This window comes from Talpa occidentalis, unplaced genomic scaffold, assembly GCF_014898055.3.
Source record: "Talpa occidentalis isolate TD23 unplaced genomic scaffold, MPIMG_talOcc4v2.1 talOcc4.7, whole genome shotgun sequence".
Classification (NCBI taxonomy): domain Eukaryota; kingdom Metazoa; phylum Chordata; class Mammalia; order Eulipotyphla; family Talpidae; genus Talpa; species Talpa occidentalis.
Window position 1 is genome coordinate 25,425,599 of NW_023605083.1, and position 14,952 is coordinate 25,440,550.

General features: G+C 37.7%; 1 protein-coding gene across 6 annotated transcripts in view; it reads right to left on the reverse strand.

Annotated features, from left to right (window-relative positions):
* Positions 1-14,952, reverse strand: part of SMARCA2 (SWI/SNF related, matrix associated, actin dependent regulator of chromatin, subfamily a, member 2) — a 209,659-nt gene that overhangs the window by 135,516 nt on the left and 59,191 nt on the right. For all 6 annotated transcript variants that reach the window (XM_054689093.1, XM_054689094.1, XM_037491951.2 and 3 more), the window contains 4 exons: positions 14,428-14,683; positions 5,748-5,874; positions 3,693-3,866; positions 2,432-2,605 (listed from right to left, as the gene is read on the reverse strand). In XM_054689093.1, coding sequence (XP_054545068.1) covers positions 2,432-2,605; positions 3,693-3,866; positions 5,748-5,874; positions 14,428-14,683 — 731 coding nt within the window. The remainder of the gene's footprint in view (positions 1-2,431; positions 2,606-3,692; positions 3,867-5,747; positions 5,875-14,427; positions 14,684-14,952) is intronic.

Consider the following 14,952-nt stretch of genomic DNA (forward strand, 5'->3'; position numbering starts at 1 on the left):
CAATTCCATTAAGATCTGGAACAAGACAAGGATGTCCACTCTCACCACTGCTTTTCAATATAATATTGGAAGTCCTAGCCAGAGCAATAAGACAAGAGAAAGACATCCAAGGCATCCAAATAGGAAAAGAAGAAGTCAAACTATCACTATTTGCAGATGATATGATAATATACATAGAGAACCCCAAAATCTCCACAGAAAAACTAATTCAACTCATCAATCAATTCAGTAAAGTGGCAAGATACAAAATCAACACGCAAAAGTCAGTAGCCTTCCTATACACAAACAATAAATCTGAAGAAGAAGAAATCAAAAAAACCATCCCTTTTATTATCGAAACAAAAAAAATCAAATATTTGGGAATAAATCTAACAAAAGAGGTAAAGGACCTATACAAAGAAAACTATAAAACACTGTTAAAAGAAATAGAAGAAGACACAAAGAAATGGAAAGACATCCCCTGCTCATGGATTGGAAGAATAAACATTATTAAAATGGCCATCCTACCAAAAGCAATATACAGATTCAATGCTATTCCAATCAAAATCTCAATGGCATTCTTCAAAGAAATAGAACAATTATTGATGAAATTCATATGGAATCACCAAAAACCCCGAATAGCCAAAGCTCTACTGAAAAAAAAAGAAGGAAATGGAGGCATCACACTCCCAGACTTCAAACTCTACTACAAAGCCATAATCATCAAAACTGCATGGTATTGGAACAAGAACAGACATACAGACCAATGGAATCGAATAGAAAATCCAGAAATAAACCCACAGATTTATGGTCAACTAATCTTTGACAAAGGAGCAAAGACTATGCATTGGAGCAAAGAAAGTTTGTTCAATAAATGGTGCTGGGAAAACTGGGTCGCTACATGCAAAAGAATGAAGCTTGACCACTACCTCACACCATACACAAAAATCAACTCAAAATGGATTAAAGAACTAGACATAAGACCTGAAACCATAAAATACATAGAAGGAAATATAGGCGAAACACTACGGGATTTGCACATCAAAGACATCTTTACAGACACATCACCCAAAGCAGTGATAGTGAAGACAAAGATAAACAGCTGGGACTACATCAAATTAAAGAGCTTCTGCACAGCAAAAGAGACAATAACAAAAACAAAGAGAAACCCCACCAACTGGGAGAACATTTTTGCACCCAACACTAATGATAAAGGACTGATCACAAAAATCTGCAAAGAGCTGATGAGACTCAGCAACAACAAAGAAAATAATCCAGTCAAAAAATGGGCAGAAGAGCTAAAAAGAAACTTCTCTGAAGAGGAAATGCAAATGGCCAACAGACATATGAAAAAATGTTCAACATCACTTGTCATCAGGGAAATGCAAATCAAAACTACCATGAGATACCATCTCACACCAGTGAGAATGGCACATATTAAAAAACTAGCAACAACAAATGTTGGCGAGGATGTGGAGAAAAAGGAACTCTTGTGCACTGTTGGTGGGAGTGCAAACTGGTCCAACCACTATGGAGAGCTGTGTGGAGATTTCTGGACCTACTAAACATAGAGCTTCCATATGATCCAGCAATTCCACTCCTAGGTATTTACCCAAAGGACACAGAAACATCAATTCCAAAGAGCACCTGCACTCCTATGTTTATAGCAGCACAGTTTACAATAGCTAAGCTTTGGAAACAACCCAAATGCCCAAAAATAGATGACTGGATCAAGAAGATGTGGTACATATATACCATGGAATATTACTCAGCATTCAAAAAAGATAAACACATGCAATTTGCAGCAACATGGATGGCACTGGAAGGGATCATGCTCAGCGAAATAAGCCAAAAAGAAAAAGAAAAATACCGGATGGTCTCACTCATAGCAGGAATCTAGAAAACTTAAATAAGGGACCAGGAAAATGAATATAAGAAAGTGAAAATCAAAATCAACAAAAAACTATGAACCAGAGACACTTTTTGGGGGGTGGGGGGCGGGAGGGGAAGGATTGGGGTCAGAATGGGGCGTTTGCAATTGTATGGGGGAATATAAAAATAAAATTTAATATTTTAAAAAAAAAATAAATAAATAAATAAAAAAAAAAAAAAAAAAAGAGGCAATATTTTAAAAAGAACCTGTTATTTCTATCCTTTCCAGTCTGATTATCAAAACTCCTGCATACATAGTATCCGCCTTTGTATGAAGTTATAATCTGATCAGCATTGCCACCCTAGGACATAAAAATACTATAATCATCTGTTGTAGCCTATATTTGTGGCATTGCATTGTCTGGTGCTTTTACTTTGTCCCCATGAAGTTCAAGGGACATATAAATATATTTGATATACAGCTTTTGCTTTCTCCTTCTACTATGGCGTATTTAATATTCTCAGTGCAGATGTAGGTGAAGGCAGCATTTTCCTGGGTTTCTGGAGGCAGACCACTTACCATTAATCTCCTCATTCTCTCCTTTTCGATCCGCTCTGTCTCTTTCTTCTGCTCCCTTTCTGTGTTGGCATGCCAAGTAGCCACTGCTTTGGAGAGCTTCTGGATCTTTCCAGCCACAGACCTATGGTACTCCTTAAAATCTTTTGCATGTTGCAAAATACTGTTCAGGTATTCCTAAAGAGAACAAAGGGAGTATAGAAGGATACAGAAAATCCATTTTCCAATGTTATTGGAGCCTTAACTGAAGTGCAAGAAAACTTTTAGTGTGTATTTAACAACAGCAGGAGTCTAGGATCTATTTTGGGATAGGTGCCCTGTTAAGTCTCCATAGCTAAAGTGAGGAGCAGGGGACTGGTGAGAAACGATGTCCTCTCAAAGTTTGTTTTGAGGCCAGCCTGCAGAAAAAGAGCCTTCTAGACCTTGGGGGTGTGGCTACTGAAAATGAAAAGATCAGAGATCAAGAGAGTCCTACAAAATGGTGATAATAAAATTTAAAGGAAGTCACTCTCAAGCATACCTGAGGGAAACTGGTGTTTCCAGTGAGAATCACATTAAAAGAGTAATGTTTCTTCTGTGTGAGTAGACACCAGTTTATATGAAGCTAAAATTGCCATACATAATTTGTACCCATTTTTTAAATAAGGGAGGGGAAGTGTGGATCCTTATTTACACTAAAATCTAACATTTTTTCAAAACAAAACCAAGGGACTAAATTAAGCACAGAAAAACAAACCAAATTTATAGCATTATGACACAAAATCAAATCCCACATCAAAATATTTCCAAACCCCTCGGAAGGAATGTTTTAAAATATCTGCTCCTGTGAAACCTTCAGCTGGGTCCTTCGAAGAGCCCAGGATACTATATTTACATTTGTTATAAAAATAACTGTTTGCTCGCTTCTTTCCTTTTCCAAGTTCCCTCTCCCCAGGATTTAGCTCTAAGAAACCTGCTTAGGTCCTCCCACCTAGCAGCTTCCAATGAATTGTCAATATGACACCTGACTGGAACCAAGAAAGCAGTTCCTACCCTTCATTCTGCTCTTGCCCAGTATGGCCCCGGGCATATCTCCCACTTACCTTTCTTGGCCTAAGTTTTCTGTAAAATGATGTGGTGGGACTATGTTAGCCCCAAAGAACCTTCCTGTTCTGTAAGGTCTCCACCTCCCACAGTGGTACATTTTTTAGTCTTCTGACCCCATCCAATGGCTTAGTCGGGCATTTCTGTGCCCAAGAGGGCATGAAAAGCCCAGACTAGATACCTGGTGCTTCTGCCGGCGCTTCCTCTCCTGCTCAATCTTCTGCTGCTTCTCCAGTTTCTCTGTCATACGGGCCTCCCGAAGGGTCTGGCGCTTGCTCCGTTTGTAAGCTTTGGAGTTGAGAGCGGTCTCCAGGGTCGTGTCCCTTCGCATGCAGGCCACCACCTCCTGTCTTAGCTGTCAAGAGGGAGGCAGGTAAAGAGCCTCCCCAAACAGAGGCCAGATTCCTGAGCCCTGCCCTTCTGTCAGCTCCATTTAGTGGAGCAGACTGGGAAGTCTACAGGTTTCTCAAGCAGATTTGGCTTTTTGGTAAATTTAGCACTAAATCTGCTAAATGTATGCAGTACCTTCAACAGTGGTGTAAGTTTTCCTTCCAAATAATTCAAATAAAAAGCAATGATAGCATGATAACACTGAAAAAAATTAATAGATATTGCCCTGGCTTTTAAATAAATGGACTCGTTCTATTTAATTACCCTAATGATATTAAGTAGTTAATAAGCTTTTTAATTTTTTTTACTTATTTTAAATGCCATACTAACATTCTCTTTGTGTTTAAAGATTAACTTTAATGATGCTTTGGCAAAAAGAATAAAAGAATTTCTTCTTGTTCATGTACAGTAGCAGCAGAGACTCAAACAATGTTAATTCAGTTTCACATAAAAGATGGGAAATAGCAGTATGCCTTCCTCCCACTCCTGAAAAAATGTTGTTCTTTGCTCTATATTTAAATTTTATACTATATCATGGACATCTTTTAGATTATCATAAGTTTAATACTTTATCCATATTGCATGTTATATGGTGGTACATTCAAATCACAACTCAAGTGAGTCTGAAATCAGCATCAATTATAGTTTCTTCTGAGATAACAGCTTTTTCAGTAATATCAAACAAGAATCTAAGACAGTGCAGCATAATGAAGCTAGTTTGAATATAATCTTATTCTTACAAATACACTTGGTTAGTATTCATTTAACAAAATATATCTAATATCTAAACAATGCATTTTATAAAGTTACCTATCGAAGAAGTAAATAGCACTCAAAAGAATTTTCTTTTCTTTTTCTCTTTTAAGTTAAATTCTAATTTACTCTCACAATCTATGACCTAGTAGCACCCAGTCATCACTGATGCCTTCTTATGATGTTATAACTAATAAGGCAAGTATACTCCCAAGTTCATATGACAATAGCAAGTGGGGTGGTCTTGTGATTTTAGTCACATCCTCAAACAGACCAAGTCATGCAATTCAATACTTCAAAACTACTTTCATTCATTAATAATTCATTTTTGCATGCCCCGAGACCTTAACCAAACAAACCCATCTGACTGGCAGTGAAGCATTTCTTTTCCTTTTGGTTAAGTGAGGCAGTCTGCAGAACACTTGGTCCACAAGACAAAACACACCAAAGTGAAAATTAGCTCTACTTCATTCTACTTGTCTACTGACCTAGCAATTATAAAATAGATCTTTGTGTTAGCTTTTATTAATCAGCAACTGCTAAGAAACATAGCAGAACAATAGATAATAATCAACTGATTAGTCAATATGTGGCCTATTGTGATCAAATGCCCCAAACTCAGGTTTCGGAGAATAAATAGATGGTTACAGAACAGCTTTCTGTATTTCTATAAATGATACATTATTAATTCAGTAGCAAGATTATCACATTCGCTTAAATTATTTTCATAGCCATGACTAGTTTTACATTTGTGCTTACAAGTTGTGATCTACCACCTCTTTCCTTGGAAGCCTAAAGGCAAACACTAACTACCCCATTTGTTCTCAAGGTTTTATCCATATGGTAACAAAATACCATACTTCTGACTTTGTAAACCATAACATAGGAGGAAAAAAAGTCTCTGATCTACAGGAAAAAAAATGGAGAAATAAGCAGTTTATCTTCATTACTTTCAGTTCCCTGGTGATTTAAAAGATACACTATACCACTTAGTTTATATCTTTATAATAATAAAGATGAGATTTAAGGAACACCCTCTGGAACAGTTATATTTATTTCCTATACCTCATATTCGCTGGGCAAAAGGTATTACCTGACGCTGGAAATTGAGTAACCGAAGTGCTTTCAGTTCCACAGTTGCTTTGGTTCGTAAATCTGGTGGCAAAGAGCCAGGTAGATTTTCCAGTTCTTGTATCCTATGAGCTATGCGAGCCTGAAGTCTAAAGGAGATAATAAAATGGAGGAAGGGGGGGGGGAATTTAGAAATATACATGATAACTTTGTCTTAAATGATCAACAACCATCTTAGACTTAAGTTCATGGTAAAACATATTCTAGACACTGAGAGCCAATTTCTGTTACCCAACCAAATTTTGTGATGTTAAGCAGAGAAAAGCTACCTTTGCATTAGTGCAGACAGGTGCTGTGTGTTCGTGAACTCTCGGGTTTTCTACATAACCTCTTTCTCACACCCATCAAGGAAGGCTCATGACTCTCTAGGAGGTAAAACAAGCACCATTGCTCCCTCTGAATGGAGAGAGAAAATGAGAGGCAGGAAAATCTGACTGGCTCCCAAATGCTCAGCCAGCCAGAGCACATAGCTGAGAAGACAAAGTTTTCTAACTTCTAGCTGTATCCTACGGCAGTGAGGAGGCCATTTGCCCTCCTTCCCAAGATGCTGCTGACGAAGGCCCATAGAGCTGAGTGAATAAGAGCAGTTTTAGGTGCTGAGGCCACAGAAATCAGCCAACCCCAAAACATTCAGAGAGAGCCCTGCCAACCACAACCACTTCCTCTACGAGCAGTACATAGTTGAGAAAAGAAAAGGCAAATTTGGCAATTTTAAAAATCAGGTTTGGAGCAGTAGTAAAGAGTAAAGTAAACTATTTAAAAATGAAGAGTTTTTAGAAAAGGATGGCTGGGGATTCTCATTTTAGAAACCATAAAAAATATTACTGCGAGGACTTCCTCATAATAAATGCTGAAAATAAAAGACATTTTTCTTTATCCATTCAGACTACTATTACTGTTATCCATATAAACTCTGGGTTTTAGAGTTCACCTGGATCCTATTCTTATAAATAATTATGTGCTCTTTAAATCTATTTTTAGAATGATCTCGCTCTCAACTTGGGGCAAAACTGTCTTAAACAATCTTCAACAAAGAAAGGATAGTAATAAAAAAAGCAAGACTAACATTGCACTAAGTTAGGTACATTTAATACATAATCTTATTTAATTATTTCTCTTCCTCCCGCTTTACTTAAACACACACACACACACACACACACACACACACACACACACACACACACACACACACACACACCCCACAAGGGAAATGCTATAGCGGTTCCACTTTACTGAGGAGAAAACTGAAGTTTGGAGATCTGATGTACAAACAGACACAGAGCTAACAGAGGAGGGACTAGAGATTGGAACCCTCATTTGCCAGACACCAAAACCACTGCCAATGATACTGCAGACAGTTAAAAACATACATTATAATGAGAACATTCCTGAAACTCAGTCCTGAAAGTTGATAATTAAAGATTTTGTTAAAAACTAATACTATCAGTTCTTATGATTCTGCATAGTAAGACCTTTTGTGGCTTAGATGCTACAAAGTATCTTAATATCAATACTTCATACACCCAAATAGCAAAATGACTGCTCTCTTCAATAAAACTACTTATTTGCTTTGAAAAAGAAATGAAAAAAACATCTTTTTCAAAACTTAAAAAATTATATAGTAAGAAATGTATCATTTTTCATTGTCTTCACTAAAAATAATATTATGACAGATACCTGTTTTATTTGGTAGATAAATGTTGTTAATTCTAATTTACTAAGCAATTTACCATCAAAATGTGTTATTACTAGTAGTATCATTGTTACCAGGCTGTTATTTCAACTCTGCCTACCCATACAAATAACAGCACTTTTCAGTGGCTTAGCCAAGCAGCATAAAAATGTTTGTTAATGCAAATGCCAATAGTAAACTTTTTTTATATTAATTTTTTTATTTTTACATCATTGTTCATTTTTAAACAATATTTGCTTCCCCCCACCCCCTCAGGTGTAGTTCCCATAGGGTTTCCTTTGCCAATGCACCCGTGCACCATCACCTCAGTCCCCTGTGCTCCTCCCTCCCTCCCTCTGATCCCTCTCCCTCCTCCTCCCCTGCAGTATGACTCTGATTTATAATCGTCCGTTTTTGCCTTGTGTTTTGTACTGTTATTATTTTTTTACACTGATGTCTTATTTGGTTTCCCTATATTCCTGCTATAAGTGAAACCATCTGATATTTTTCTTTTTCCTTCTGGCTTATTTCACTGAGCGTAATTCCTTCTAGCTCCATCCATGTTGCTGTGAATGGCATGAGTTTATCTTTTTTGATTGCTGAATAATATTCCATTGTGTATATATAGCACATCTTTTTGATCCAGTCATCTATTTTTGGGCATTTGGGTTGTTTCCAGGTTTTACCTATTGTCAATAGTGCTGAAATAAACATAAGGGTACAGGTGTTCTTTTGAACCAATGTTTTTGTGTCCTTTGGGTAGATCCGTAGTAGTGGAATTGCCAGGCCATATGGTAGCTCCATTTTCAGTAGACTGAAGAACCTCCAGACAGCTTTCCATAGTGGTTGGACCAGTTTGCACTCCCACCAGCAATGTAGGAGAGTTCCTTTTTCACCACATCCTCGCCAACATTTGTTGTTGCTTGTTTTTTTGATATGTGTCATTCTTACTGGTGCAAGGTGATATCTTAATGTGGTTTTAATTTGCATTTCCCTGATTATAAGGGATTATAAATTGAACCTATTTTCGTATGTCTGTTGGCCATTTGCATTTCTTCTTTGGAGAAATGTCTTTTAAGTTCTTCTGCCCATTTCTTGACTGGATCATTTATTATTATTATTTTTTTTTTTGAGTCCTGTGAGTTCTTTGTATATCTTTGTGATCAGTCCCTTATCAGTTCACTGGAGTGCAAATATTTTTTCCCAATCAGTGGGGTGTCTCTCTGTTTTGGTTAATGTCTCTTTTTCTGTGCAGAAGCTTTTCAGTTTGATGTAATCCCAGCTGTTTATGTTTTCCTTGACTTTCTTTGCTTTGGGTGATGAGCCTTTAAAGACGTTATTGTGATGTATGTCTTGTAGTGTTTTACCTACATTTTCTTCTATATATTTTATGGTTTCAGGTCTTATGTTCAGTTCTTTTATCCATTTTGAGTTGATTTTTGTGCATGGTGAAAGGTAGTGGTGTAGTTTCATTTTTTTGCATGTGGTGGTCCAGTTTTCCCAGCACCATTTATTGAACAAACTGTCCGTGTTACATTGCATATTCTTTGCTCCATTGTCAAAGATCAGTTGTCCATATAAGTGTGGTTTTATTTCTGGCTTTCTATTCAGTTCCATGGGTCTGTGTGTCTGTTTTTGTTCCAACACCAAACTGTTTTAATTATTATGGCTTTGTAGTTTAGCTTAAGTTTGGAAGTGTGGTACTTCCTTTCTCCTTTGTTTTCATCGGTAGGACTTTAGCTAAAACGATGTTCATGGTTTTTTTGTGGTTTTCATCGGTAGGACTTTAGCTAAAACGATGTTCATGGTTTTTTTGTGGTTCCATATGAAATTCATCAGTATTTGTTCTATTTCCTTGAAGAATGTCATTGAGATTTTTATTGGAATAGTGTTGAATCTGTATATTGCTTTTGGTGGGTCAAATGCCAATAGTAAACTTAAATCATTTCTCCCTTTTGGTAAAATTGTAGACTCTCCCAGTTTTTTTTTCTATATTCCTTTTACTATTTATAATCAAAATTTGTTATTTTGGTTGGTGTGTTTCTTTTCTTTTAAGCATGTGAAACAAATACCTGCATCATTTATCCAGTTCAACTTCTTAAATATCAACATAGCCAAAAATCTCTAACTACAGCAAGAGATAATACATTCTAAAAATTAAGACATTAAGAGACAAGTCTAGTATAGATTCTTAAAAAATATATAAATATAAAAACTTAAAAGAAACAATATTGCTTTTGCAGAACAAGGCCATATTAGCAGAAAATTAAATATTATAGTAGGGTGAGTGATAGTCAATGATTTGGTTATTATTCTTACTCAATTTTAGATTTATTGCAGACTTTTCACATTTAAATGTCCTAGAACACAAACACTCCTTTGGTATTCTAGTTTAGTCTCTTTGACAATGTGGGTCAGGTGCTAAACTAATGGAATAGCTGATTTTTTCCTTTAATCTTCTGAAGGACTATGGAACTAGGACTAAATAAATAATTTTAGGACACTGAGCTGACAGTGTGGAGATTAAATCACAGATTAACTCCCAATGGGCAGATGGGAGTTGAGGACTAGAGCAGGGAAGTGGGAGGAGGAATGGGGACTTGGAGGAGAGGGAGGAGAGGGAGCACTGAATGGGAACACTGGCATGGAAGGGGGTGCACTCCTTCCCCAAATAACTGCTTCTGCAAAGGACCTAGTCATTTGTCAGTGAATCTCAGAATCCCCAGCACAAAAGAATCTCTCTTTCATGAAAAGGAGATAAGAAGTATAAAGTGCAAATGTGCAAACCATGAAGACGAGGAAGGGTAGTTTCCATAGTAAAACTGTATGCATTTGATTCAACATACATGGAGGGGGGTAATAGGAGGAGGGAGGTACAGCAAAGGTGCAAAGGGTTCTTCTTTAACGTAGAAAATTATCTTTTTGTTGTTGTTGTTGCTGCTAATAGAAATCTTCATTTTAAATAATGCTCTTCTCCAGACAATTTCATCTTCCCATCAATGGGATTCAGCAGGTAGTCCGATAAAGAGATTCAGGATTCTAAATTTCCAGAAACAACAACAGATGTAATACCGCCTAACTGCAGGAGACTCATTTAGTGTCCTCACGAGTACAGAAAATTGAAGCAGAATTAGGTCACTCAGGTTTTTCATACAGATTGAACAGTAAATCAAGAGGGGTTACTTTTCTGGCAAGAAAAAGAGTTCCATTAAAGGCAACAGATATTTGTTCAGGTCCAGAGGAGAAGTTTATGATTCCTGTAGGAGAGTTATTTGAACAGAAAATGACACTGGGGCATTTTGTTCCTTCAAGGAGCTGAGTGACACTTTTAAAAAGAGAGAGAGGAAGACTGACTTTTTGTAACTCTGCTGATAAAGCAGCCCTTAGTAAATTTCAAGAAGGAATCTTCAGGTTTCAGGGGAGATTTGGACAGAATGAAAACATGGCCAGCAGACTGGGCTTACTTCCAGAGACCTAGAGGTAGGCTACTATTTATATGAAATCCTGATTTGACATCACAAGGGCTGACACAGCTCAAAGGTACTCTTTGCAAATAATTTCTTTGAATGTAAAATACATGTCCCTTGAAAATATTTGTGGGATTTAGTTCACATGCTCCCATGACAATTCCTGGAGTACTTTTGATATACATGTCCCATAAAAATATTTGTGGGATTGGTTCACATGCTCCCATGACAATTCCTGGAGTACTCTTGATCAAACATCTAACTCTCAATGGAAAAAGTAAAGTTAGGTATATGGACAGGGCAAAGAAAGTGTCTTGAAAAGACATTTAAAAAAAAAAAGCACTGGAAATATTTCTCTGACACTACAGAGAAAAGCAATAAAGTTCCATCATCAGAGAAAGATGGTCAAAAAGAAAGACTCCAATTTAAATGGAGAGCTTGCACAGATCTGAGGCAAAGGATTCATATGCAGAAACTTATTTATGCTATCACTGAATAAAGAAGGTCAATTTGTCAAAATTCTGATTTTATGATGAACAAGGAAAAGCAGTCAAGTGACTTTAAAAACTTATGAGTCTGACAATTTCCTTTCAATTTTCATAGACAAGGTAAGTGATATTACAATGGCCAAAGAAATTAACATCTGTTAGAGAATTTCTGACAGGTGATCATTGCTCAAACTAAGTTTATGAAACTGCAAAAGAGATTTAAAAAAAAACAACACAACTTACCGAAATCCTCAATCAGAAGATAAAGAACCCTTCCAGTTCTGATAAAAATTAGTAAGTCACTCTATCAAAGCAGGATAAAAGGAAAGGTTTCTTTTTTTTTTTTTTTTTTAACAAAGCCCTGAGGGACTTAATCTATCCATTTTAAAAATAAATTCAAATAATTTCAGCAGTTGAGCAATTTACTTTCATATAGACACAACACAGAGTGCTTCATAACAAAAGATAAAAGATGCCCCCACAATACTGCCACTACAAATCCATGCTTCTGCTCTAGTTGGCCATAGAAAAATCTAGGTCAAAGACTCACCAGCATTTTGGACATGGGGTTGCCAGATTAACCATTTCAAAAGCCCAGCAGCTTTACAGAAGAGGAGACATTTATCAAATAATAATAATAACATGAAAAATAGCAAATCTACCCATTCTGCAATGTCTAAAATTTAAAAGATTAGACGGATAGATGATAGCTAGCTAGGTAGACATAGGTGGAGAACTAAAGCTTCTCACATACTGCAACACTCCCAACAGTACTATTAAATACTGTATACTTTGGGAGATCATTCATTAAGATCCTCTGAAATAGTTGCTAAAATGAATTCATTACATGAAAGAGCTGTAATTAAAATTCTAGTAAAAATAATAAAAAAAAACCTTAGGAGTCCATCAATACACACACGCGCGCGCGCACACATTCATACACACACACATGCTGATAAGGAAGACATGTTCAGATGGATTTTTAGGTAAAGAGAATTTAGGGAAAGAGTTGACATGAATTAACAAAGGTATTGGTAGCTCTGTACCTTCAGGGTAGGAAAATCATGTTAGCGCTTAGGAAGTCAGAATTCAAGAGTAATTAAATGATATCCTTGTACCTTATTTACTGTCTCAAAAAATACTTATGACTTTTCTTATTCAATAACAACATATAGAACTGCATATGAAAACATTTTCTCTATCCCACATGAGTATACTGTACTAACATTTGACTTTATAACATACAGTAATTATTCACCCAACAGAACTGGCCTATACACCCTGAAATATCAATTGATAATGAGTATATCTAGAGCCCTATATACATGAAATGTTGGCAACAGCAACAAAAAAGCTCTTAATGATTAGTCATAGTAATGAGAATAAGCTATACACTTCATCCAAAAAACAATACACGTTTAATGGCAAGTTACTGCTTCTCTTTCAGAGTAACTCCAAGCTGATAACTTAGTATTTTAATCCAATAACAAACAAGCCATGTATTTTCCAATAAAGACTAAGGTGGTGTTTTTCAAAGGGAGCCTAGATGTTATTTCTTTACATTCCCTGTAATTTTTAGACTCAATGAATTTTCTTTTAAATTAAATTATGTTAGGGAAATAATGACAGCGAATATTTTTTGAATGCCTTTGAATCACTTTATTCTTCCCCTACAAGAGCTACCAAAAATACCTTTTAATATATGAGGAAATGAAACTGAATCACAGAAAACAGAAGTTGAACAAAGTAATATAGCTAGTAAGTAGCACAGCATCCTTTCTGGCTAACTCCAGAAATCACGATCTTCACTTTATCATAATTTTAAGTCTTTCATCTTGACTTTTTGGATTTCCTTCTTTGGGTCACATTAACTATTTACATCAAGAGTCTGCTAATGTGGGCCTCCCTGGTGGCACAAGGGGTTAAGACGCAACCTATGAAGCTAACTGCAGCCACCGCAGCACGAGTTCGATCCCCGGCCAGGGAGAAGCCCACATGGCACAGCAGACCTCTCCTGCCTCACCCTCTGCTCCCCTCAGCTGTGTATTTCAGTCTATCTGCCTGTTCTGCTCTCCATTCCGTCTCTGGTGGATCTTCTCACCACCTGCACCTCTGGCCTGTACCCCCGTTCTTGTATGCATAAATAACTAACTCTTAAAAAAAAAAAAAAGAAGCCTGCTAACGACAGCCTGCAGGCCAAACTCCATCCCTGTTCTTGTCAATATGGTTTTTATCAGAACACAGCAGTGACAGAGATTGTAGAGCCTGGCAAATCATAAAATGCATTACTATCCACCTGGCCCTTTACAGAAAAGATTTGCCAATCCCTGATTTAACTAATGTGCCAATCAGGTGAAATTTGACTTTCTGGAGTATGAGTTTAAATAAGAAGCTCATGTGAAGACACTTAGACAAGGCTTACTCCTAAAGTTGAATGAAGCCATAGGCCAAAACTGCTTGAATTAGAACAAAAATTGTATTATACCAAGCTCTGAAACATGGTTTAGTATCATGAGATGTGTTATGAGCCTGAAGGTCAGGCCAATACAGTATATTCAATATCCAACCAGCTCAAGGTCATCACTTGAGGACAAACTAACAAAGCAGAACAAGGCACAGCGTTTTCTAAGTGTGAAACAATCACTTTCTGAGATTCATGAGAACTCTGGGCTGGGCTCTTGATCTTGACAAAGATCAAGTGCCTAAAACAGGGTCTGGCGTGTCATAGGGGTTGATAAAATTTTTCTTATTAAATGAGTGAAAAATCACAGTCCTGTCAACCCATATCCATCAGAGGGTCCCCCTCTTCCACCGCAATGGCAAACACTTTTTTTGCAATTTTGTTCTGAAACCATTCTCATTACATGAGCTTCAGCCTCTGCAACTTTCCTTAGTTTTTTTTTTTCCCTTGTCCCATAGAAAAGAACGGCCAGAACACGGAGACACCACACCCCCTAGGCTTGGAGATACGTGCAAGAACACGGTACTTAACACCTCCCTGGTGGGATGCATTACCTATATTCTCGCTCCTGCAGAATCTCCACGGGGTCCAGACCTTGTGGTTTCTGAATGGGGCTGATCCGGCTCTGCTTCTGCTGCAGCTGAAGGATGGGCGAGGGCTGCCCAGGGGCAGGCTGCGGCACGGAGGGCCCAGGCACCGCGGCTGCGGGCGGCTGCGCTGCTGCGGGGGGCGCGGGCGAAGGCCGGCCACTGGGCGTGGGCACCGGCAGCTTCTGCGGGGTGCTCTGGCTGCTCAGCTCCGGCCCTGGGCCTGTGAGACAAGATCGACATTGGCAGCCGGGACAACAGGTTGCCCTGTGGCCACCCCAGGCCTGCCGGCCGCCCCCCTGGGGCCCAATGTTGGAGACAACCAAATTTCTTAAGAAAAAAGTAGGGGAGGAAGATCTAAGGAAGGCAGGGAAAGGAGAAGGGGTAGGGGTGGGGTGCAGATTAAGGAGAAAGAAATTAAAAAAAAAAAAGAATCTGGCATCTATCGACATTAGGGAAAAGCATTCACTAGTGAACACTGATGAAAATGGT